Here is a 27,203-nt window from a genome sequence, read left to right as displayed (position 1 = left end):
TTTTCCCTGTGTCAGGTATAAGGTGAGAGGGAGCAGCATCAGAGAGAGGAGCAGCAGAGACATGTGGAGCAGCAGAGGGGCAGGTGAGAAGAGAGCGGAAGAGGGCAGGTGAGGGGGGTGAGATGAGCAGCTGATGGAGCGGGAAGAGTAGCAGGAGATGGAGGGGAGAGAGGAACAGGTGAGGGAGAAGAAAGAGGAGCAGGTGAGGGCGGAAGATGAGGAGGTGAGGGGGGAAGAGAGGAGCAGGTGAGGGAAAATTAAGAGGAGCAGGTGAGGGGGGAAGATGAGGAAGTCAGGGGGAAGAGAGGAGCAGGTGGGGAGAAGAAAGAGGAGCAGGTGAGGGGGGAAATGAGGAGGTCAGGGGGGAAGAGGAGCAGGTGAATGAGGGGGAAAAGAGAAGCAGGTGAGGGGGGAGAGGGGAAGGCGAGAGAAAGGAAGGGGAGATGAGCAGATGAGAAGAGGGCGATGGAAGGAGATGGCTTGAAGAGGGGGCAGATAAGGGCAGAGGAGAGGGGTAGTTGAGATGGGGCAGGTGAAGAGGAGAGAGGTGAGGGTGTAGAGGGGCAAGTGAAGGGGGATCATGTGAAGGAGTGTGGAAGAGGGGCAGGTGAGTGGAGGAAGGAGAAATGGACAGGTAAGAGGATGTGGAGAGATGGGATGAGGAGGGGCAGTTGAGGGGAAAGATGAGGGTGGTGGTGAAAAGGGAGAGATAGAGTGGGAGAAAAGAGTGAGAGGGAAGGGAGGGGGAAGAGGACGTATCACCTCTGTATCTGTCTCTCTATCTGTGTAAAACTATCTGTCTGGTTCCCACAAATGTTACAGTAATCAAAAATATAAATATAAAATGATAAAAGCAAACGTTGTATTGTGTGTGAGATGTGTTGATGCTGTGTGCATCTCTGTGTGCGTCACTTTGTTCCTTGCTGTGACACTCTTGTCACATTGTTAACACGTGTGTCCGTCCCGCAGGGTGGCCTTAGGGCAGCATCCTGTGTGTGTGTATACAGTGAGTTATGTATGTGTGTGTATTTAGTTATGTGCCTGTATGTGTTTATAACTCCATATACCCACTTTATATAACTCTTCCTATTGCTCCATATAACCGCTCTCTGTAACTCCTCCTATTGCTCCATATAACCGCTCCCTGTAACTCCTCCTATTGCCCTATATAACCGCTCTCTGTAACTCCTCCTATTGCCACATATACGCTCCCTATAACTCTTCCTATTGCCCCATGTAACCGCTCCCTATAACTCTTCCTATTGCCCCATGTAACCGCTCCCTATAACTCTTCCTATTGCCCCATGTAACCGCTCCCTATAACTCTTCCTATTGCCCCATGTAACCGCTCCCTATAACTCTTCCTATTGCCCCATGTAACCGCTCCCTATAACTCTTCCTATTGCCCCATGTAACCGCTCCCTATAACTCTTCCTATTGGCCTATATAACTGCTCCCTGTAACTCCTCCTATTGCCACATATACGCTCCCTATAACTCTTCCTATTGCCCCATGTAACCGCTCCCTATAACTCTTCCTATTGGCCTATATAACTGCTCCCTGTAACTCCTCCTATTGCCATATATACGCTCCCTATAACTCTTCCTATTGCCCCATATAACCGCTCTCTATAACTCTTCCTATTGGCCCATATAACTGCTCCCTGTAACTCCTCCTATTGCCACATATACGCTCCCTATAACTCTTCCTATTGCCCCATGTAACCGCTCCCTATAACTCTTCCTATTGGCCTATATAACTGCTCCCTGTAACGCCTCCTATTGATATATATATGCTCCCTATAACTCTTCCTATTGCCCCATATAACCGCTCCCTATAACTCTTCCTATTGGCCCATATAACTGCTCCCGATAACTCCTCCTATTGCTACTTATAACCGCTCCCTGTAACTGCTCCAAAACAGACAGATATAACTCCCTATATCTCCTGCCAGGGCTGCCGACAAGGGGTCCGGTCGGCCGATGTTGGAAGTTCAGCCCACCCAAAAGTCGGGCCCAACTTCTGCGTCGAGCCGCAGGAGCCTCCGTTTGCCGCGGGGCCCTGTCTCTCCTCAGCGGCGGGGCCCTCTTTCGCCAATAACCGACGGCCTCCTCCCCAACATTCTTAGAGATGGGGAAGAGTGAGAGGAGAGGTGAGAGGAGGGAGGAGGCGAGAGTGGGGGAGAGCAAGGGGTGGGAGGAGAGGGAAAGAGAGAGGGCGATGAGATACATGGGAGTAGTGAGTGAGAGGGTGAGTGTGAAGGAGAGAGGGATGGAAGAGAGTGGAGAGAGGGGGGAGAAATACAGAATGAGAAAGCAGGAAATTGAGAGAAAAGGGGGAGAGAAATAGAGGGAGGAAGAGTGAGAGATCAAGGGGGGGGGGAAGGAGGAGGGTGTAAGAGAAAGGGGGATGCTTGCAGGGCCGCCCCAAACTTCTCTTACTCAGCTGCAGGGGCCAGAGGAGTGGGGCACATTCCCTCCCGCATTCTCCCAGCTACTCAGCTAACAGTTATCAGTGGAGCTACTGCGCATGGGAGAGATGTCAGCTGTCCTCTGAAGCAGTGAAAGAAGGGAGTGGTGAGGAGAAGCAGCAGTAGCTCAAGGGACTCCTCCTGTGAGGACTTGGAAGGAGAGTCTGAGGAAAGGTCTGCAATTGTGTGTGTGTGCGTGTGTGTGTATGTGTCTGTGTGCAGGGCCGCCAACAGAAATCATGAGGCCCAGGACAAATGCAAGAAGCAGCCCCCCCCCCCCAACCCATAGCGTACCTACCACGAAAATATATTTTTTAGAGCCAAACTTTTACTTAACTGTTTTCTTCTTATTGTAATACAGAAAAAAACATTACAATGCAATCTGTTTATTTTTATATTTTCAACAAAAGACAGGTGACTACTGCCTGCCTGGATGGGTGACTGACTGACTGGGTGGGTGGGTGTGTGAGTGACAGGGTGGGTGGGTGGGTGTGAGTGACTGGGTGGGTGTGTAAGTGACTGAGTTGAGTGACTGGGTGGGTGAGTGACAGGGTGGGTGAGTGACTGTGGGTGAGTGAGTGACTGGGTGGGTGGGTCAGTGACTGAGTGACTGGGTGGGTGACTGAGTGACTGGGTGGGTGGATGACTTGATGGGTGGGTGACTTGGTGGGTGGGTGATTGGGTGGGTGACTGAGTGACTGGGTGGGTGACTGAGTGACTGGGTGGGTGGGTGACTGGGTGGGTGGGTGATTGAGTGACTCACTAAGTGACTGGGTGAGTGGGTGAGTGACTGGGTGGGTGGGTGAGTGGGTGAGTGACTGGGTGGGTGACTGAGTGACTGGATGGGTGGGTGACTGCCTGCCTGGGTGGGTGACTGACTGACTGGGTGGGTGTGTGAGTGACTTGTGTGTGTGAGTGAGTGACTGGGTGGGTGAGTGACTGGGTGGGTGAGTGACTGGGTGGGTGAGTGACTGGGTTGTGTAAGTGACTGAGTTGAGTGACTGGGTGGGTGAGTGACAGGGTGGGTGTGTCTGTGTGGATGAGTGAGTGACTGGGTGGGTCGGTCAGTGACTGAGTGACTGGGTGGGTGACTGAGTGACTGGGTGGGTGGATGACTTGATGGGTGGGTGACTTGGTGGGTGGGTGACTGGGTGGGTGACTGAGTGACTGGGTGAGTGGGTGAGTGACTGGGTGGGTGATTGAGTGACTGGGTGGGTGACTGGGTGACTGAGTGACTCACTAAGGGACTGGGTGAGTGGGTGAGTGACTGGGTGGGTGACTGAGTGACTGGGTGGGTGGGTGAGTGACTGAGTGGCTAACCTTGACCGAGTGGGTGCTGCTTCCTGCCCCGTCAGACGCTTCCCCTCCTGCCCCCGATATCCCTGCAGCTCCTGCCCGGGGCAGGAGGTAGCCTCGGGGGCGCGGAAGGTGGGCGGGTGGGGCGGGGGGGCACAAGAGGTGGGCATAGACTGCGGATTTCGTGGCTGGAGTCAGGGGAAGCTGGGTTGGCGGGCGCACAGGGAAGTTGGGCTTGCGCATGCGGGGGAAGCTGGGTTGGCGCGAGTGGGCATGCCTTGGCACTTCCCCTCTGTCCCACGTTGGGAGCGGGGGGGAGCGGGCCCAAGGCACAGGCCGGACACCCTTTTGCATGTGCGCCGGGACCTCGGCTCTACACATGCACACGGGGGGGTAAGGGGGGGAGGGGTCTTCGCCATTTTCTTTTCTTACTGTTTTTTTTTTTTAAACGGGCACAGCCGTGCAGGGGGCCCGGGACGACAGCATCGGCTGTCCCCCCCTGTTGGCGGCCTTGTCTATGTAAATGTGTCTCTGTGTGTATACTATATGTCTGTGTCTAAAATAAAGTATGTGTGTATAATATATATATATTATAAATAGTTGCGCTAATAGAGTGTAATCACCTATATGTGTAAAGAAGGAATTGTATAAAATGAAGGTGATATATGACATAGTTCCCGAGCCCCCTCTATTTCCCCCCCTCTTCCCATGTATTTCTCTCCCCTCCGTCTCACTCCCTCTTGCTCACTCACCCCCTCTCACTTTCCCCCCCTCCGTCAATTACCCAACTCTCACTCAATCCCCCCTGCCTCACATGTATTTCTCTCCCCTGCATCTCACTCCTACTCCCTCTTTTCCTCACTCACTCCCTCCCTCGACCCCTCTGTACTCTCACCCTCTGTCAATTACCCCACTCTCACTCAATCCCCCCCACAAAATACATACAACCCCCCCATACCCCAAACACATACCAAAAAAAAAACCACAAATAGATATAATCCCCCCCAATACATATAAAAATACACCAACCCCAATACATAATTAAAATCCACCCACTCCAATACATACTAAAAATACATCCCCCGCGCCCCAATTCATATATAAAATACAGACTTACCTTGGTGATGGTCTCAGGCCGGGCCCCGGCTCTCCCCCAGCTGCAGGTCTCTCCCTCACTCTGTCCCACGCCGAGCTTCTGACGTCAGCGTGCACTGGGCCTCGCTCTCATGCCGGACAGCTGAGCCAAGCTTACTTCCGGCGCACTGACGTCAGAGAGGCCCGTGGCGCGCTAGCGCCTGACGCTCGGCGTGGGACAGAGTGAGGGAGAGACCTGCAGCTGGGGGAGAGCCAGGGTCCGGCGGCAACTGCTTTGTCCGGCCACCGGGCCACCCACACCCACTGGGTGTCCCTGCTGTCCCCCCCTATCGACAGATATATATATATATATATATCACCTCTAGCCATAAAACACATCCACACCGGGGGAAGGACTAGCACAGATAACATTCCAAGAGACACTGTTTTTAAGTATACCTTTTGCTTGCTTCATTCATTGTAACATCGCCGGAAGAAGAGATCAGTGTATCTCGAAAGCTCGCACAAATAAAAGCATTTCATTAGCCACAGAACGGTATCATCTATTTATTTTTTGATTATTGACGTTCGGCTAACACGGTACTGATACCTCTACATATATATATATAGCAACTGTAAATATTACTGTATGTTCATTTGCATGTCTTAGACAGGTCTGCAACCTTGTCTTTCCCCATTGTCACCGAGCATACAGCGCTTCCACTGCAGCAAGGGATTCTGGGAAATGACATGCAAATGAGCACTCAGTGCCACCTTTTGTCTCAAGCTCGTATTACACAAGCCAATCCTCAAGCCAATGCATGCTGTTTTAAACACAGCTTTTAAACAGAGGCTGGGATGAGATGCAAAGCCATTAGACGTTTCAACCTTGATGGGTATCATCAGTGTGAGGCTGGTCTTAATGGCAAAGCAGGTTTGAGACTAGACTAGGTAATCACCACTGTCATTAAGGTTATGGTGGGTAAAAAAAGTGACAAAAACCCTCCACAGGAAAGCATAAAGCAACTGTAAATATTACTGTATGTTCATTTGCATGTCTTAGACAGGTCTGCAACCCTGTCTTTCCCCATTGTCACCCAGCATACAGCGCTTCCACTGCAGCAAGGGATTCTGGGAAATTACATGCAAATGAGCACTCAGTGCCACCTTTTGTCTCAAGCTTGTATTACACAAGCCAATCCTCAAGCCAATGCATGCTGTTTTATATATATATACATACACACAAACACACACACAGAACAAAAACTGTAAGCACATCCCTTCTATTGCACAATCAAGTGATATTTATTATATTATTGTTACATCAATGTTTCGGTCCCCAAACGTTGATGTGACAATGATATAATACATATCACTTGGTTTTGCAGTTGAAGGGATGTGCTTACAGTTTTTTCCTCTGTACATATTCACAGCTCCAAAAAAGTTGTGTTCAGTGATAGCGCCCCAATCTCATTCATTTTCGTACACAAATTGAGAGTGCCTTCACCATTACTTTTGGTCATATATATATATATATATATATATATATATATATAGACATATGGAGACCAGGGGATCCTGATAGCCAAAAAGAGACAGCACACTGCAGGTATGGTATCAAAAAAAGTGTATTCAGTAACACAAGGCCGCCAACGTTTCGGTCCTCCCAACGGGACCTTCCTCAGGGCACTGCCCTGAGGAAGGTCCCGTTGGGAGGACCGAAACGTTGGCGGCCTTGTGTTACTGAATACACTTTTTTGATACCATACCTGCAGTGTGCTGTCTCTTTTTGGCTATCAGGATCCCCTGGTCTCCATATGTCTACATACTCTCTATGGGACAAGCATCTGCCTCCTGCAACAAAACCGTGAGTGCTAATCTCCATACCTGACTATATATATATATATATATATATATATATATATATATATATATATATATATATATATATATATATATATATATGTCTATTCATAAATATATATATGTCTATTCATAAATATATATCGCTTGGATAAAATTTTCTTCATATTTTAAAAATCCCTGTGCTGGTCTCTTGCATAATCCCAAAAAAAAATATATATATATATATATATATATATAAAAAAACAGAAGTTCCGCAGTACACTCAGTACAAAAAGGATAATTTAATAGCACTAAATCATCAGGCAATCAAACATGCCCCAGAGCAACTTACGTTTCAGACCATACGGTCCTTTCTCAAGCTCTTGATGATTTAGTGCTACCTGATGATTTAGTGCTATTAAATTATCCTTTTTGTACTGAGTGTGCTGCGGAACTTCTGTTTTTTTGTATATCTACTGGGCGGGCTGGTGTTCCCTGTCTATCTGCGAGCACCTGAATCTCTGTTAAATATATTTTTCATTTTCTATTTGCATCATTTCTCTTTAAGGCTTCATGTTTGTGTGCATCCAGCATTCTTTTGTTTATATATATATATATATATATATATATATATATATATATATACACACACACACACACACACACACACATGCGTGTCAAGCATCACGCATGTCCACCGCAACTTTTTAGCCATGGTTGCCCCATGCTATAATTCTGTGAAAAGAAAGAAAATGTGCTTATAGCGCTAGTGCAATAATTGATAATTAGTGTACATAATTAGTGTACAGTACCTTAAACACTGATAGTGAATACCAAAAAATCTTACACCTATAAGATAGGCTGCCAGGACAAAGGAGACCAATCAGATCACACACAGTACAGAAACCAAAAATAATCCGGCGCCTAAAACAAGTCCAAAATAGCAGATTAATAAATCTGACCATATATAATGTCCAGTCCTGTTGAACTAGGGGTCTTCAGATGTATCTTGAAGGTTGTCTCACAATATGTGGAGATAAACACAAATACCGATCACAGTGTGTATCTATATAACTGTTGATGGGAAAATGCATACAATGACAGATAAACAAACACTAACCGCCTGACAGACCAACTTACACAAACACAAAACTAGACAGACACCTAATGATGAGCTAGAAAAAGACTAATTTAACAAAAATACATAAAAAATAGTAATGAATTATATCACAGCAGGGAGTGATGACGTAAGTGTTCTGTTCCGGTAGGGGAAAAATTAGAATCCTACTTACAGCAAGCAGGCATGGTGGGTAGTCTCTATCCTAATAGGCAGGTCTCAAAATCGGGGTGCTTGTTGTTGTTTCCCCAGATTGCTGGTTCTGCCGTCGCATGTACCGCCGCTCCGGTATCACCTCCGTTAATCCCACCGCCTAGGTAGAGCTTCACAACGTCGCCGTAGGCTCAAAGTCCCGTATACCGACCTCGAGTGTTTCCCTGGTTGTGCGCACAAAAGCAGAAGTAATTATTGCTCTCCGCTTAGCTCAGCCCGTTCGGCACTCTGCAGATTCGTCAACACGCCCAGAATCACCCTACGCGTTTCGTGAAAGATTCACTTCATCAGGGGCATGTCTGGAACCTTGAGCCTACGGCGACGGTGTGAAGCTCTACCTAGGCGGTGGGATTAACGGAGGTGATACCGGAGCGGCGGTACATGCGACAGCAGTACCAACAATCTGGGGAAAGAACAATGAGCATCCCGATCTTCAGTCCTGCCTATTAGGATGGAGACTATCCACTATGCCTTTCTAAACCCTGCTTGCTGTAAGTAGGATTCTAATTTTTCCCTACCGGAAGGTCGGTATACGGGACTTTGAGCCTACGGCGACGTTGTGAAGCTCTACCTAGGCGGTGGGATTAACGGAGGTGATACCGGAGCGGCGGTACATGCGACGGCAGAACCAGCAATCTGGGGAAACAACAAGCATCCCGATTTTGAGACCTGCCTATTAGGATAGAGACTACCCACCATGCCTGCTTGCTGTAAGTAGGATTCTAATTTTTCCCCTACCGGAACAGAACACTTACGTCATCACTCCCTGTGTATGATATAATTCATTACTATTTTTTATGTATTTTTGTTAAATTAGTCTTTTCTAGCTCATCATTAGGTGTCTGCCTAGTTTTGTGTTTGTGTAAGTTGGTCTGTCAGGCGGTTAGTGTTTGTTTATCTGTCATTGTATGCATTTTCCCATCAACAGTTATATAGATACACACTGTGATCGGTATTTGTGTTTATCTCCACATATTGTGAGACAACCTTCAAGATACATCTGAAGACCCCTAGTTCAACAGGACTGGACATTATATATAGTCAGATTTATTTATCTGCTATTTTGGACTTGTTTTAGGCACCGGATTAATTTTTGTTTCCATGCTATAATTCTGCCAATTGCCCTATATAACCGCTCCCTATAACTCCTCCTATTGCTTCATATAACCGCTCCCTATAACTCCTCCTATTGCTTCATATAACCGCTCCCTATAACTCCTATTGCCCAATATAAGCGCTTCCTAAAGCTCCTCCTGTTGCTCCACAATAACCGGTCCCTAAAATTCTGCCTATTGCTCCATATAACCACTCCCTATAACTCCTCCTATTGCTCCATATGACTTATCCGTATAACTCCTCCTTTTGTCCCATATAACCGCTCCTTATAACTCCTATTGGCCCAAATAACCGCTCCATATACCACCTCCTATTGTCCCATATAACCGCTCCTTATACCCCTTCCTATTGCCCCATATAACCACTACCTATAATTTCTCCACATACCCGCTCATTGTAACTCCTCATATTGCTCCGTATAACTCTGCATATTTCCCCATATAACATCTCCCTAAAACAGCTTCTATTACCTAATTTGATCGCTCTCTGCAACTTCTCCTACTGCTCCCTAAAACTCCTCCAATTACTTTATACAACCACTCCATAGAACTCATCCTATTTCTCCATACAACCACTCCCTATAGCAAATCCTATTGCTCCATATTATTGGACGGTATCTATGAGTATATCAGTGAGTTTGTGACTGTAAGTGTGAGAATTTGTCTTGTGACTAGGGATTGTGTAAGTTAGTCAGTGAGTGTGAATGTGGCAGTAATCAGTAAGTGTGTGTGGCAGTGAGTGTGACCATGTAGAGAGAGTGTGTTACAGACTATGTGAGTGTGTCAATAAGTGTCTCAGGGACGGTGTGTACATGTAAATGTATAGTGTGTAAAGCAGTCAGTGAGTGTTTGTTAGTGAATCAATGCGTGTGTGATTATGTGAGGCCTTGTACATAGTAGGCGCGCATGACCGAGCATGTGACATCACACGCGCCTGCTACACAGGTGATCCGTGGCCTGTGGCGTCTGGAGGAGGAGATGCGACCAAAAGCAGCTCCAATTCAATGTTTGGGGGCGTGCCCGTGACGCCACATGAGCGGTTCGCCCCCATTGGCTGAACCGCGAAAAATCTGTCACACTGTCGTACGTACACGCGCGCTCTATGGCCGTGCGTATTGCCTTACAGGCTTTTGTCGCGCTTACTATGGACGCGTACTTAGGCCTCATACAGGCTGAGAGCAAGCGCGCTCTCGCTCGAGCGCCGTGAGAGTAGTTGTATAAAGCAGGGCAAACTTTTCCCCGTGCACATGCCTGCCCTCCTTGGTGCCTTGCGCACCCCCCCCTGCTCGACTCCGGCATCAAATGACGCACGGGATTATGTGACATCACTTCACCATGGTAACATGACATCATGTGACCCCGCTGCGTCATTTGACGCCGGGTTACCAGGACGAAGCGACGCTGGAAGGGAAGATAAGTGTATTAGAGAGGCCTTGTGCGGTCCCCCGTCATTTAATTTAAATGCCAGGAGGGAGAGAGCGGGACCTTTATAACTGCCTCGGCCCCCAGAAAATCTAGCACCCCCCCTGTGGGGGGCGCCCCCCAGTTTGCGCAACGCTGGATTAGAGCGTGTAGTTGCGCACACGGGGGGCCGTGCCGGGGGGCGTACCCGTAACATCAAGTGAGCGGTTTGCCCTCATTGGCTGAACCGCGCACGTGACCAGGGCAAGCGCGACAAATTCAAAAGAATTTGTCTCGGCAAGCGTCTGAGCGCGGAGCTCTCACGGGCACGTGCGCGCGCACTCAGGACAAACACATTGTCGCAATGTGTTTCATCGCGCTGAGCACAAGCGCGCACGCACGCTCAGCTTCACCCTGGACGCGGCCTTAGAGTGTGCGAGCGAGTGTTTGTCAGTTACCATGTGAGTGTTAGCCATTGAGTCAGTCAGCACGTCAGTGAGTGTGAGAGTGTGTCAGTAAGTGTGTTTAGTGTCAGTGAAGGGTTAAGCGGGCAGGTCCCGCACCTGTTAGATGTGAGCACACAGGGTGTGTTTACTCAGGTACGGGACAGGGATATATAAACTAAGAGGATTCCACTGGAGAGAAAGAGAGAGAGGAAGAGGAGTGGAGAGAGACAGAGAGAGGTGGAGAGTGCGAGAGAAGTGGTCAGAGAGAGAAGGATATATACACACACATATATATAGCGAGAAAAGAAGCGAAAGAGGAAAAAAAGTGAGAAAGGAGGGACCGAAGGAGTTGAAAAGAACCAGTGAGGGGAGAAGGAGGAAGAGAGGGAGAGACATCCTTCACACCAGGGACACGTGTCTCTTCCAGGATTTAAGGCATCGTCAGCGAGAGACAGAGGGAGGAGAGAGAGAGAAGAGAGCAAAAGAGAGTGCGTGTGTGAGTGCTAAAAGAGAGTGAAAGTGACACCGATGATAGTGTGACATCCTACTGGTGATACCTCACAGTCCAGGCAGGTAATGTTCAGACCATCACCGACAGTGAAATAATGGAGCGATGCTCTGCAGGTCTCTTATATGTCTTGTCTTCATTATACAGTCTGTGCTTTGTTATAGGGTCTGTGTTATAGGGTCTCTGATGACTATGTGTTATAGGATCGGTTCTGTTGTAGAATATGTGTTATGTTATGGAATCTCTGCTGTGGTATAGGGTCTGTGTGATGTTATGTGGTCTGTGCAGTGATATAAGGTCTGCTTGGTGCGATGGGGACTGTCCTGCGTTATAAGGTCTGCTTATGGTACAGGGTATGTGTGATGTTAAAAAAGTTTGTGATTTGTTATAGGATATGTGCTTCTTTGTTGCAAATGTGATCAGGTAGGTTTCGGGGGATACAAGGTGGATGTGATGTGTTATAGGATCTGTTCTGTTGTAGAATGTGTGTTATGTTATGGGATTTCTGCTGTGGTATAGGGTCTGTGTGATGTTTTAGGGTCTGTGAGAAGTTATGTGGTCTGTGCAGTGATATAAGGTCTGTTTGGTGCTATGGGGACTATGCTGCGTTATAAGGTCTGCCTTGTGGTACAGGGTATGTGTGATGTTAAAAAAGTTTGTGATTTGTTATAGGATATGTGCTTCTTTGTTGCAAATGTGATCAGGTAGGTTTCGGGGGATACAAGGTGGAGATGATTTAGGATTTTCTAGTAGGTCCTTATCTGTTTATAGGATTTCCCGGTGTGGCTTCTCAGGATGCCATTAACTCAGATCCTATAATCTGAGGCTGACTGGTCAGACATCTTGTCTGTGGGGGAGCTCAGAGGGACAGCTGATCCTCCCTGTCTCAGCCTGTGTGTCTTTATATGAATAGGGACAGATCAAATGTGACTGTGACAGCGCAAAGGGGACAGTGACAGAGCAAGGGACGATGACAGAGCAAGGGTGACAGAGAACGACCCAAAGGGACAGAGACAGGACACAGACAGTTGACACTATGTGCCCCCTTTGTGATTTGATGTCACTGCATCTCCTTGTGAGTCACTGTCCCTGTGTACAGAACACTCCGCTCGAGACTCACCTTTGAAGTGTTTCCGAGTGATCCCAAACTTTTCCTATGGATTTTAACTGTAAAAATCCAATTTATTGCCTAACAAACTTATATAGGGTTTGCATTTCCGTTTGTATGACTTCTTCTCTATCGTGTATTCCACTTATACTGTAGGCCTTTTACAGGGTCTTGGTCTCCGTTTATACGGTTTATAGGACGTATATTCCATCTGCTCACTGTCACACACACACATTCACTGTTGCACACACTGTCATTGTCACATACGTTCACTGTCACAGTCACGCACACCGGCACATTGTCAAACACACACATTCACTGTCACACAGTGATGCACGCACTGGCACATTGTCACACGTACACACACCTTGTCACACACGCCCTGGCACACTATCACACAGTCACGCACATACACTGGTATACTGTCACACATACACACACACATTGTCCCACACTGTTACACACACACTGTCACGCACATATATCTTCCTCAGGATTATGTCACTCTGTCTCCACACAAGCTGTTACAGAACCTGCAGAGCGTTGCTCCCTTAACCCCTCTCCTTGCCGAGCCCTTCAGAGCGTCGCTCGCTTAACCTCTCCTCTGCCAGAGTCCTGCAGAGCATTGCTCCATTAACCAGTTCTCCGCCAGAAACCCTGCAGACTGTCGCAGTATTAACCAATTCCAGCCAAACTCTGCAGAGCATCATCCCATTAACCCCTGTGAGGCTAGTGCAACAATGCTCTGCAGAATCCACTCACCCCACACATTTTCCAGCAATTGAAGGGTAAAGGCGTGATACTCTGCGGAGATAAACCATTTGACCTCAGTAAAGCCGTGGACCCCTGTTCTCTAGCCCATATTCCATTAAGGGGGGTTCCCTTTATTAAGAGCGTAACCCCTTTAACAGGCTTAGAAACACCATTATCTCTGCTCAGTCACTGGAATATATGGGATTTCATCATTTAAAAGGACCACTTAGCAACGTATATAGGATTTACAACAGACAAAGCACTCACCGTAGAACACCTTATCTATGTCTGTGTCTCAGTTTATGGGATGGAGCCTTTGTCCTATATTCCATGTATACAGTAGGACATTGGTTAATGCAATTAGATGTTACAGGGGCAATAAGGCACTCAGGAGCCAGGTTACTGCAACAAGATCATACAAGGGCATTAAAGCACTTGAAGTTGGGTTACTGCAATAACAGGTTACAGAAGCAATAAGGTACTTATTGGGTTGGGTTACAGGGGCAATATGGCACTCAGGAGTATGGTTATTATTACAAGAGACTGATTTTCCCCCCCTTCTCCCCTCCAGATTTTGATACCCTGCAGTACAGAGGAATGGGCAGCAGCGGTGCCAGCCTCCCTCCTGCCTCTCATGCACGCCTGGCTCTGCAGGACCCCACCCTCACCAGTCTGGACAAGCCACCTGAAGATGGGGAGCCCGGGTACTACCTGCCCTACTGCGACATGCTGTACCCGGGCGAGGGGGGCAGCTGGGCACCCAAGGGGCTGATGCCAGGTGGCCACAGGGGGGAGGGACAGAAGGAGCCTGAGCAGTGCCCCGTTATAGACAGCCAGGGTCTGCACAATGAGCTGGAGTACCAAACCTCACTGCACATCGAAGATCACTCCCTGGAGCAGATGCAGTCCTTGGTAGTGGGTGAAGTGTTGAAGGACATTGAGACTGCGTGTAAACTGCTCAACATCTCTGCAGGTGAGGCCCCCCGGCCCCCACCTCACTGCAATAAGGCATGCTGGGATACTGCAAAAATGGTGTCTAGATACTAAGCACCAATATACAGCATGGGCTTGTTCATTATCAGGATATTGAGATACTCTGCATCATTACACAGCACAGCATGATCATTATCAGTGTATAGATACTCCGCATGATTATAGAGTGTGGTGTGTTTATTATCAGGGTGTAGATACTCAGTACCATTAGACAGTGAAGCATGTTCAATATCTGTGTATGGAGATACATCACAGCATGTTCCTAATCCGTGTATAGAGATACGCATCATAATTATAGAGTGCAATGTGCTCATCATTATACTGTGCGGTGTATTAATTATCACTGTACAGAGATACTCTGCATTATTATATACTGTAGTATATTCAGCATCACTGTACAGCACAGGGCAATAATGCACTAAATTACTGCAATAAGAGGCCACAGGGGCAATAAGAGGTCACGGGGCAATAAGGAGCTGGTTTACCCTCAAGTGTAGATGCTGAATGATGTTGCTGTGAAGGTCACATGACAGTTATCCCTCTAGGTTATAAACAGACCTATGCGCTTTCCCACCCCTAATCCCCTCCAGGCACAGAATATTCAAAGCAGTGAAGTGGGAGAGCGGGTTTGGAGGAGAGAAATCCGATAGGGAGAAGAGAGAACTCGGCGCAGAGCGTTGGAGCAGCCATTTCATGTCTAAGGGCCCAAACTCCCCCCCTCCCTCCCCATTTCATGTCTCAGGGCCCAAACTCCCCCCCCCCCTCCCCATTTCATGTCTAAGGGCCCAAACTCCCCCCCCCCCTCCCCATTTCATGTCTAAGGGCCCAAACTCCCCCCCCCCCCCCCCCTTCATGTCTAAGGGCCCAAACTCCCCCCCCCCCTCCCCATTTCATGTCTAAGGGCCCAAACTCCCCCCCCCCCCTCCCCATTTCATGTCTAAGGGCCCAAACTCCCCCCCCCCTCCCCATTTCATGTCTAAGGGCCCAAACTCCCCCCCTCCCCATTTCATGTCTAAGGGCCCAACCCCCCCCCCCTCCCATTTCATATCTAAGGGCCCACACTCCCCCCCCTCCCTATTTCATATCTAAGGGCCCACACTCCCCCCCCCCCCCTCCCCATTTCATGTCTAAGGGCCCAAACTCCCCCCCCTCCCCATTTCATGTCTAAGGGCCCAAACTCCCCCCCCTCCCCATTTCATGTCTCAGGGCCCAAACTCCCCCCCCCCTCCCCATTTCATATCTAAGGGCCCAAACTCCCCCCCCCCCCCTTCATGTCTAAGGGCCCAAACTCCCCCCCCCTCCCCATTTCATGTCTAAGGGCCCAACCCCCCCCCCTCCCCATTTCATATCTAAGGGCCCACACTCCCCCACCCCCCCTCCCCATTTCATGTCTCAGGGCCCAAACTCCCCCCCCCCCCCTCCCCATTTCATGTCTAAGGGCCCAAACTCCCCCCCCCCCCCCCTTCATGTCTAAGGGCCCAAACTCCCCCCCCCTCCCCATTTCATGTCTAAGGGCCCAAACTCCCCCCCCCCCCTCCCCATTTCATGTCTAAGGGCCCAAACTCCCCCCCCCCTCCCCATTTCATGTCTAAGGGCCCAAACTCCCCCCCCTCCCCATTTCATGTCTAAGGGCCCAACCCCCCCCCCCTCCCATTTCATATCTAAGGGCCCACACTCCCCCCCCCTCCCTATTTCATATCTAAGGGCCCACACTCCCCCCCCCCCTCCCCATTTCATGTCTAAGGGCCCAAACTCCCCCCCCTCCCCATTTCATGTCTAAGGGCCCAAACTCCCCCCCCTCCCCATTTCATGTCTCAGGGCCCAAACTCCCCCCCCCCTCCCCATTTCATATCTAAGGGCCCAAACTCCCCCCCCCCCCCTTCATGTCTAAGGGCCCAAACTCCCCCCCCCTCCCCATTTCATGTCTAAGGGCCCAACCCCCCCCCTCCCCATTTCATATCTAAGGGCCCACACTCCCCCACCCCCCCTCCCCATTTCATATCTAAGGGCCCAAACTCCCCCCCCTCCCCATTTCATGTCTAAGGGCCCAAACTCCCCCCCCCCCCCTCCCCTTTGACAGGAATATGCTTGTCTTTGGGGGAGAGATAAATGTGTTCGGGCCACATTGTGTGTTTACCTGTGTCTGTTTTATAACTGTGTGGGGTGGCCCCCAGGGGCTGCATTGATCTTTGAAGTGGGTGGGAGTTGGGACGCACCATACGACGCAGAGCGGTAGAGTAGCCATTGCATGCCTTAGCGCTATTCTCCCTTTGACGGGAAGCAGTTGGTCTTTGAAGTGGGTGTAATGCATAATAGTGACAAGCTCAATCCAGAGCCTCAAAGCCATCACATTACTCGATGCAGCTGCACACAGCAAACATTGCGAGTCTGAGCGCTTTCTCCCCCTTCAGACCCCACGGAGTGGTCCGTGGGGAACGTGCAGAAGTGGATCCTGTGGACAGAGCACCAGTACCGCCTCCCTCAGGTGGGGCGCAGCTTCCAGGAGCTGAGCGGGAAAGACATGTGCGCCCTAAGCGAGGACAGCTTCAGGGAGAGGTCGCCGCTGTGCGGGGACGTGTTATACGCTCACCTGGACATCTGGAAGTCAGGTGACACGGGGCAGGGGGGACTTGTTTGTTCTGAGCTTCAGGGACAGGACACCGCGGTGTAGGGAGGTCTTATACACTGACACACGGACATCGAGAAGTCAGGTGACCCAGGGGGAAGCGCAGGGAAGAGGAGGGATGCAAAGGGGGGTTAGAGGGAGTGTAGCTAATATCTTATATCCTTATCTGGCAGTATGGTGACAGAGGGAGGGACAGATAGAAGGATACATGGGACATGAGAAGGATACATGGGACATGAGAAGGATACATGGGACATGAGAAGGATACATGGGACATGAGAAGGATACATGGGACAGATAGAAGGATACATGGGACATGAGAAGGATACATGGGACATGAGAAGGATACATGGGACATGAGAAGAGTACATGGGACATGAGAAGGATACATGGGACATGAGAAGGATACATGGGACATGAGAAGGGCTCACTGACTGTGTGCTTAGCTACAAGGAGATGTCTTTGCTCTGTGGGGACTTGTTATATGGCACAGAAGCGGACAGGGTGATGAGTATCTATTAATTGAGAATTAACACACAAGATTGTTATACAGTAAACCATGTTTATTATCAGTATATAGAGATACTCAGTCACTGCTGTGTGGGGACGTCTTATATGCTCACCTGGACATCTGGGGGACACCAGAGACATGGGGGGGGGGGGGGATTTAACAGAGGGAGGGGGAGATTTTGACACAGGTGACATGGGAGGACAGAGATGGGGGGGGGGGGGAGGGGGCAGGGAGACAAAGGTGACATGGAGGACAGAGTGGACATGAGGATAGAAATCTATCTCTCCGGCTTCTCTCCTCCCAGTTCCCCTCCCCCCAACCCTCATCCCCCTTTTCTCATTATCTTCCCCTGTCTTTTTCTCACTCTCTCTCCTCACCTTGCAGCTGCCTGGATGAAGGAAAAGACTGGACCTGGGGATGTGCGATATTGTGGTAAGAAGGGAGAGGCTGGCACTGCTGCTGCCTACACTGTGTGCGTATGAGGGGAGCCTGGCACTGTATATGTGTGTATGAGAGGAGCCTGGTGCTGTGTATGTATGAGAGGAGCCTGGCACTGTGTGTTGTGTGTATGAGGGGAGCCTTTCAATGTGTATGTGTGTATGAGGGGAGCCTGGCACTGTGTATGAGGGGAGCCTGGCACTGTGGGCTGTGTGTATGAGGGGAGCCTGGCACTGTGTGCTGTGTGTATGAGGGGAGCCTGGCACTGTGGGCTGTGTGTATGAGGGGAGCCTGGCACTGTGTGCTGTGTGTATGAGGGGAGCCTGGCACTGTGTGCTGTGTATGAGGGGAGCCTGGCACTGTGTGCTGTGTGTATGAGGGGAGCCTGGCACTGTGTGCTGTGTGTATGAGGGGAGCCTGGCACTGTGTGCTGTGTGTATGAGGGGAGCCTGGCACTGTGTGCTGTGTGTATGAGGGGAGCCTGGCACTGTGTGCTGTGTGTATGAGGGGAGCCTGGCACTGTGTGCTGTGTGTATGAGGGGAGCCTGGCACTGTGTGCTGTGTGTATGAGGGGAGCCTGGCACTGTGTGCTGTGTGTATGAGGGGAGCCTGGCACTGTGTACGTGTGTATGAGGGGATCCTGGCACGGTGTACGTGTGTATGAGGGGAGCCTGGCACTGTGTACGTGTGTATGAGGGGAGCCTGGCACAGTGTACGTGTGTATGAGGGGAGCCTGGCACTGTGTGCTGTGTATGAGCGGAGCCTGGCACTGTGTGCTGTGTGTATGAGTGGAGCCTGGCACGGTGTGCTGTGTGTATGAGGGGAGCCTGGCACTGTGTGCTGTGTGTATGAGGGGAGCCTGGCACTGTGTGCTGTGTGTATGAGGGGAGCCTGGCACTGTGTGCTGTGTGTATGAGGGGAGCCTGGCACTGTGTGCTGTGTGTATGAGGGGAGCCTGGCACTGTGTGTATCAGGGGAGCCTGGCACTGTGTGCTGTGTGTATGAGGGGAGCCTGGCACTGTGGGCTGTGTGTATGAGGGGAGCCTGGCACTGTGTGTATCAGGGGAGCCTGGCACTGTGTGTAGGTTTGCCAGATGACCAGTATAGACCGGGGCCACGGGATTTCCCCGAGCAGGGAGAGAACAGGGCTGTTGCTAGGAGGCTGGGCAGCTTTGCTCCATCCTGATTGGCTGCATTACCCAGCAGCAGCCAATCAGGAGGTGTCAAGAGCCTGGGGGTGGGGCCAAGGAGAGGAGGAAACAGTATGGAGCAGTGAGAGGTGTGTGTGTCGCACCAAGCGTGTTGCACCTTTCACCATTGTGTCCAGTATTTTTGGAGAAGTCACCTGGCAACCCTAACTGTGTGCTGTGTGTATGAGAGGAGCCTGGCACTGTGTATGTGTGTATGAGGGGAGCCTGCACTGTGTGCTGTGTGTATGAGAGGAGCCTGACATTGTGTATGTGTGAGGGGAGACTGACACTGCTTGCAGTGTGTATGAGAGGAGCCTGACACTGTGTATGAGAGGAGCCTGGCACTGTGTGTGAGGGGAGCCTGGCACTGTCTATATGTGTATGGGGATTCTGGCATTGTGTGCTGTGTGTATGAGGGGAGTCTGGCACTGTCTATATGTGTATGGGGATTCTGGCGCTGTGTGCTGTGTGTATGAGGGGAGCCTGGCGCTGTGTGTATGAGGGGAGCCTGGCGCTGTGTGATGTGTGTATGAGGGGAGCCTGGCACTGTGTGCTGTGTGTATGAGGGGAGCCTGGCGCTGTGTGCTGTGTGTATGAGGGGAGCCTGGCACTGTGTGCTGTGTGTATGAGGGGAGCCTGGCACTGTGTGCTGTGTGTATGAGGGGAGCCTGGCGCTGTGTGCTGTGTGTATGAGGGGAGCCTGGCACTGTGTGCTGTGTGTATGAGGGGAGCCTGGCACTGTGTGCTGTGTGTATGAGGGGAGCCTGGCGCTGTGTGTATGAGGGGAGCCTGGCGCTGTGTGTATGAGGGGAGCCTGGCGCTGTGTGTATGAGGGGAGCCTGGCGCTGTGTGTATGAGGGGAACCTGGCACTGTGTATGTGGGTGGTGCCTGTTACTGTGTGTGATGTGTGTATGAGGGTAGCCTGGCACTATGTGCTGTGTGTTTGAGGGAAGCCTGATGCTGTGTGCTTGAGGGGAACATGGCACAGTGTGCTTTGTGTGTATAAGGGGAGGCTGGAACAGCCCCTGACCATTCCCTTTCCCCCCAGCTGGCAGCGGGGCAGCAGGTGAGGTCTGGGCAGACACTGAAGTGGACTCCTCTAGCTCAGGACAGCCCATACACCTGTGGCAGTTCCTGAAAGAGCTTCTGCTAAAACCGCACAGCTATGGACGTGCCATCCGCTGGCTGAACAAGGATAAGGGTAATGGCATCTATATGTCTGTCTGCCTATCTATCTATATGTGTATCTATCTGTCTATCTCTGTACAGTATATAACTGTGTATCAATCTACCTGTCCCACAATCTATCTAGCTGTCTGTGTATCTATCTACCTGTCCCACTCTAACTATCCTATATAGCTATCTATCTGTATATTTATGTATATCTACCAATCAATCTATGTATCTGTCTGTGTATCTATCCAAAGATATCTATCTGTGTATTTATATCTGCCTATCTATCTAATAGATCTATCTACAGTGGCTTGCAGAAGTATTCACCCTCTACCAATAATCTCACATATTGTCAAAATATAAATAATGTATGCACATTGTTTCAAACTATTTTTATTCAAAGCTACATACAGTAGCTGTAGTGGTTAAAGTGAACATTGTTATATGAGAAGGAGGTTAAATGTCCTCAAAGGGGAAAAAAGGGTGAAAAATACTGGTTCCGTACGTATTCAGCCTCTTCAGTCAATACTTGGTAGAAGTACCTTTTGCAGCAATTACTGCTTATGAGTTTTTTTGGATAGGTCCCCAACAGCTTTGCACAGTAGGATGGTGACATGTTTGCCCATTCTTCACGGGAAAATTGATCCAGTTCTGATCAGTTTGTTGGGGGTTGTTGATGGACTGCAATCTTCCAAGTCTCACCATCAAATGTTCAATTGGATTCAAGTCAGGACTTTGACTGGGCCACTGAAGAATATTAATTCTCTTGTTGTTCAAACACTCCAGTGTGGCTTTATGCTTCGGGTCATTGTCCTGCTGAAATATGAATTTCCTCCCCTGTTTCAGAGTCTTGGCTGACTCAAGCAGGTTTTCCTCAAGGATTCGTCTGTACTTCGCACCATCCATTCTCCCCTCTATCCTGACATACTTCCCACTCCCTGCTGAAGGGGAGCATCCCCATAACATGATGTTGCCACCACCATGCTTGACACTTGGGATGGTGTTAACTGGGTGATGTGCAGTGTTGAGCTTGCGCCTGACGTAACGCTTGGAATTTAGATCAAAATATTACATTTGTGTTTGCGGGATAAAGCATATAGATGATACTGCAGACGTGGGAAAATGGTTTTATGGTCAGATGAGACAAAAAAAATTTCTTCTAAATTAAGGACAAAAATTTTTTCTTCTAAATTAAGGATTACGCCTGGCACAAGCTCAACATTGCACATCACCCAGTAACATCACAACTACATTATTTGTAATTCAACAACATGTGACATTATAGGTAGGGGGTTATTACTTCTGCAATCCACTGTATCTATTTATCACTATATCTAAGTTCATATATATATATATATGTATATATATATATATATATATATATATATATATATACACACACACACACACACACACACACACACACACACACAGTGGTCGACAAATCACCAAAAAATCTACTCGCCTAACAAAAAAATCTACTCGCCACCTAGTACCACACGTGTGCTGCTTGGGTCAATAGGAGCTCGGCACGATGTTAAATCCACTCGCCCGGGCGTGCAAACGTATAGGTTTGTCGAACACTGTATATATATATCTCAATAGCAAGAATGTTCAGGGCACTCAAAGGGAAAAAGTAAAAAAAACTTATCTGATCAGTCGCGGTGCTCACAGTGCGGCCAGGATCACCATCCAGCAACAAAAAATAGATAAATACCCAATATCAAAGAATCTGGAGCACTCACAAATTCAAAAAATACAATTTAATGAAGAAACACAGGCATCAGGGGGGTAATCACAGAAAAAAGAAGCAACGTTTCCCAGGGGGGAGCTTGAGAAAGGGCCGTAAGGTCCGAAACATTGCTTCTTTTTTCTGTGATTACCCCCCTGATGCCTGTGTTACTTCATTAAATTGTATTTTTTGAATTTGTGAGTGCTCCAGATTCTTTGATATTGGATATATATATATATATATATATATATATATATATATATATACATGTAGAGGTATCAGTACCGTGTTAGCCGAGCTTCAATAATCAAAAAATAAATACATGATACCGTTGTGTGGCTAACGAAATGCTTTTATTTGTGCGAGCTTTCGAGATACACTGATCTCTTCTTCCGGCGATGTTACATATATATATATATATATATATATCTGTGTATATATATTTTATTTATCTAATCTCTTCATCTGTATATCTGTCTATCTATCTATCTTCACCCATATCTATCTACCTGTGTATCTATCTATCTTCTATACAGTATGTGTATTTATCTGTGTATCTATCATCTATCTAATCTATATAATCTTTTCACCCATATCGATCTATCTACAGTATCTAATCTCTTCTTCCATATCTATATCTGTGTATCTATCAATCATCTATCTATCCTCTTCATCCATATCTATCTATGTATCCATCAGTCATCTAGCTGTGTATCAATCTATCTATCTATCTGTGTATATCTATCTAATGTATTTAGCTGTATATCCATCACTATATCTATCTGTCTAATAAATATATATATATATATATATATATATATATATATATATATATATATATGTTTGTCTCTTTGTTATGTGTATCATCATCTATATATCTGTTTATCTGTCTGTCTGTGTATATGGATCTCTCAATAGAGCTATCTGTTTGTCTGTCTGTGTTTATCTATCTATGTATCTATCTATTTGTGCATAAATCTGTCAGTCTATCTCTGTGCAGGTCGCCATTCCTCTCTCCACCCACCCTTTCCACTGTCTCACATTCCCTCTATCTTCCTCTCGCTCACTCTCCCACTCTTCTATCAGATTACCTCCCCTATATATCATCTACATATCTGTATCTATCTGTTCATATATACATATCTATTGGTCTCTACCTGTATATCTATCTATTTGTGCATCTATCTCTGTGCAGGTCGCCTTTCCTCTCTCCCCCGTCGTCCTCTACCACTCCCCCTCTCTCTCTTTCCTTATCTGTCTGTTCATCATTTTATGTTTCTACCTATCCATCCATATCTATCTACCAAATCTTTATCTATCTATATCTGTCTGTCTATCTATCTCTGTACAGGTTGCCTTTCCTCTCTCCCCCCCCCCTCTCCCACTCTCCCACTCTTCTGTCACAGTATCTCCCCTCTCCCTCCTCTATCACCCTCCCTGAATCTCTCTTTCCTCCCTGTCTACTCCATCTCGCTCTCTCCCTAGATACTGTCACAGTAACTCACTTTCTCTCCCTCCCCATCTCTCTCCCCCATTCTCCATCTATCTCTCAATGTCTCACACTCTCTCTATATCTCACTCCCTCTCTATATCTCACTCCCTCTCTTCTGTCACAGTACCCCACCCTCTTTCTCCTCCATCTTAACCCCCCTTTATCCTATCTATCTTCCTCTGTCTACCAATTCACCCATCCGTATATATACACAACCATCTTTATCTATCTATTCATATAACCAAACATATCATCTGTGTATCTATCTAATTGTGCATCTGTTTGTCTTTCTATCTAAGTATCATATGACTGTGTAACTATCTCCCCCCCCCCCCCCCCACACACACACATTTCACACTCGCTCACTGTCCCACACTTCTGTCACAATACCTCCCCTCTCTCCGTCTCTCCTTTATCTCACATCCATCCCGCTCCTCTACCTTTCCATCCATCATCTATCGGTGTATCTATATACCTGTAGAGGGTGCCACACATGTCACTTGTCTCTCTCCCCCCCCCCTTTCTCACCCCCTTTCTCTCTTTCTGTCTCTCTCTCCCTCTTCTCTCACACACACTCTCTCTTCCCCTCTCACACTCTCACCCCTCCCCTGGTATCTTTAAAATACAGATCTTTGCACAGCCTACTCCTCTTTCTCTTACCCCCTCTTTCCCACTGGCTCTACTCGTTCTTAGGTATCTTTAAGATAGACGTATATATGCAGATTGCTCTTCTTATTCCCCTCTCTCCGTCCCAGTCCCTTTTTCTCTCCCCCTCTCTCTCACGCTCCTTCAATTCCCCCCACGCTCACTTACAACATAGTACTCCACACAGCGTCCTCCATTCCCTCTCTCCTTTCACACACTCTCTCCCTCTTTCACACCCCTCAGGTATCTTTAAGATAGAAGACTCTGCGCAGGTTGCTCGCCTTTGGGGGATCCGGAAAAACCGTCCGGCCATGAACTACGACAAACTGAGCCGCTCTATCCGCCAGTACTACAAGAAGGGGATTATCCGAAAGCCCGACGTGTCCCAGCGTCTTGTCTATCAGTTTGTGCACCCACTGTGAGAGGAAAAGCGGAGCGCAGAGTGGTGAACACACTGCAGTGCTTTCCACAACCGTGTCCCTTCTATCAAACCGATCAAGGCCTGCAGAGCACTGCACAGTATTACTTCTATACTCGCACTGCAGAGCATTGCATCCATGCGGGCTGCAGAACATCACTCCTATACAGTGTGGAACATCATGCCTCCCTCCTTAATAAAACTGACTTGAGGCCATCCCCCTTCCCAGCCTCTGTCTGTAACAAATTGAAGGAGGCTGCAGAGCATCGCACGGCCGAAACTGCAATGCCTCACTCCACATGGAACTGACGAGGTGTGCAGAGAGTTGCGCTCCTGATACTGCAGAGCATTGCACTATAAGGAACTGACAAAGGCCTGCAGAGCATTGCCACCCCATGCCCAGCAGAGCACCACTCCATAAATATTCTGTTACATATTCTGTAGAGCGTCGTTCCCACACACCCTGCAGAGCATTGCAACATTAGCTCTGCCCCCTCCCTATCCCTGCTTGTCCTATAGGAACTCACTGATCTGAGACCTCGTGGACTCTGTAACCTGGGAGGACAATGGGAGGTGGGAGCATGCAGGACACGCTGACCGCAGAGCATCGCGAGTGTGCCAGAGACCTGCAAACCATTACATACAGGAGTGGGACCTGCAGGGCATTGCTCTTTTGAACCATATCATTGCCCCGGCTTGCATCGCACCAATAGCACTGTGCGGAGCAGCAGATTCTTGCCATGAAGTGATACCTATTACTGGACCCACAAAGTAATATGTATTTATTATAATTATCAAGCCTATAACTCCTATTGCCCCATATAATCACCCAGTGTACTTTCTCCTGATGCTTCATATCATTGCTCCCTATAACTGTTCCTTATACCTCCTACTATTGCCCCATATACAATATTGCTCCCTATACCCCCGCCTTTTGCGGCATAAAACCGCTCCCTATAACTTCTCCTATTACCTCATAACCACTCCATATGTCATCCTATTGCCCAATATAACCACTGCCTATAACTACACCTTTTGCTCTATATAATTGTACCCTATAACTCCTCCTATTGTCACACATAACCTCTCCCGATATCTCTTTATAGAGCCAATTTTGGAATATTGACTCAGTCTTATACGGTTTCCACTATAAGGATATCTCTCCGTGGACGGCCCCATATCTCTCTACGGGGACACGCTGGTTGTGGGTGTGGCAGTCTGCGCAGGGAAGGGGGGGAACTCTGGTTCCCACGCTGTGTCTCGCTCACGTCTGAACACACAGCGACTGTTTGCCATCTAATGCTGCTCTATTGTGTGTAGGTACTTCCCTATAACAGCCTTCCCACGCCAGGGGGAGAGAGGGGGGAAGAGAGTGCAGAGAGAGGGTGAATGTGTGTGGAGAGATAGAGACAGGCTGAGTAAAAGACAGAGGGAATGTGGAGGAGAGATGAAGAAAATGTGGGGCAGAATGAAGGGGTGCGAGAAAGGGGGAGGGGAATAGAGGGTGTGCTGTGTGTAATGCTAGCTAGTAACTAACTAGTCCTGTGTGTAGCTATAAGTAGTTCCCTTACTGATTCTATCTCCCTGGGAAATAGTAACTACAACTAGTTCCTACACCGCTGGTAACTGCCACTAGCTTCCCTGGAAGCTGGTTAACTGTGACTAGCACTTGTACCACTAGTTAACTAATTTCCTTGACGCTGGTTATTTTAACCAGTTCGTAACTAGTAGTTCCTCAACAGCTGGTAGAAAGATCCCTGAAAGCTGGTATCAGTTCCTTTACTGCTGGCTAAATGTAACTAGTTTCCTGGAAGCTGACTATTGTAACTAATACCTCTAGAGCTGGTACAGTGGAAACAGGTACAGGCATACCCCGCATTAACGTACGCAATGGGACCCGGAGCATGTATGTAAAGCGAAAATGTACTTAAAGTGAAGCACAACCTTTTTTCCACTTATTGATGCATGTACTGTACTGCAATCGTCATATACGTGCATAACTGATGTAAACAGCATTTGAAACAGGGTCTATAGTCTCCCCGCTTGCGCACAGCTTCGGTACAGGTAGGGAGCCGGTATTGCTGTTCAGGACGTGCTGACAGGTGCATGCGCGAGCTGCCGTTTGCCTATTGGGCGATATGTCCTTACTCGCGAGTGTACTTAAAGTGAGTGTCCTTAAACCGGGGTATGCCTGTAATTAGTTCCCAGGGACTTGGTATCGGCAACTAGTCAATTACACTAACTAATTCCGTGTGTGTGTGTGTGTGTGTGTGAGTGAGAGAGAGAGGAGGAAAAGTACAGGCGCTGCCACTCTAGGCCAGTGTAGTGACATGGGACTCTATACTTAAGGGGGGTGTGGGGTTGTCTAATAAGCAGGAACAGCAGAGGGGGTTAATCTATTCACTATCAGAGACCTCCACAGTCTGAACACTCCCCTCATTAGTCTCTTCACTGCCAGAGACCCAATAGAGGTATGTTGCTTGACCCATTCACTGCCAGAATTGTATTGGCAAAAATCAAATCTGCCCCATTTAATCCCGGTTTATGTCTGATTTGTAAATAAGCAGGAAAATGTTCTTAATATTATTGTTATTAATTAAATAATAAAGCACATGTTTATGACAAAAGTGATGCCCCT

The 27,203-nt window shown here is 48.3% G+C and overlaps 1 protein-coding gene across 2 annotated transcripts; it reads left to right on the top strand.

Annotated features, from left to right (window-relative positions):
- Positions 1 to 27,203, top strand: SPDEF (SAM pointed domain containing ETS transcription factor). 2 transcript variants are annotated; one of them, XM_075581068.1, is made up of 6 exons: positions 1 to 83; positions 13,918 to 14,319; positions 16,751 to 16,948; positions 17,861 to 17,908; positions 20,154 to 20,306; positions 24,391 to 27,203. In XM_075581068.1, exons 1-6 carry the CDS (start codon positions 62 to 64, stop codon positions 24,567 to 24,569), a joined length of 1,002 nt encoding a protein of 333 aa, XP_075437183.1. In that variant the 5' UTR covers positions 1 to 61; the 3' UTR covers positions 24,570 to 27,203. The 2 variants fall into 2 exon arrangements, with proteins under 2 accessions (XP_075437183.1, XP_075437184.1); XM_075581069.1 differs by lacking the exon at positions 1 to 83 and adding an exon at positions 11,183 to 11,550.

The sequence above is a fragment of the Ascaphus truei genome, unplaced genomic scaffold (genome assembly GCF_040206685.1).
Source record: "Ascaphus truei isolate aAscTru1 unplaced genomic scaffold, aAscTru1.hap1 HAP1_SCAFFOLD_1029, whole genome shotgun sequence".
Taxonomy (NCBI): Eukaryota; Metazoa; Chordata; class Amphibia; order Anura; family Ascaphidae; genus Ascaphus; species Ascaphus truei.
The sequence above is the reverse complement of the archived record's forward strand: the minus strand, read 5'-3'. Positions and strand labels throughout refer to the sequence as shown.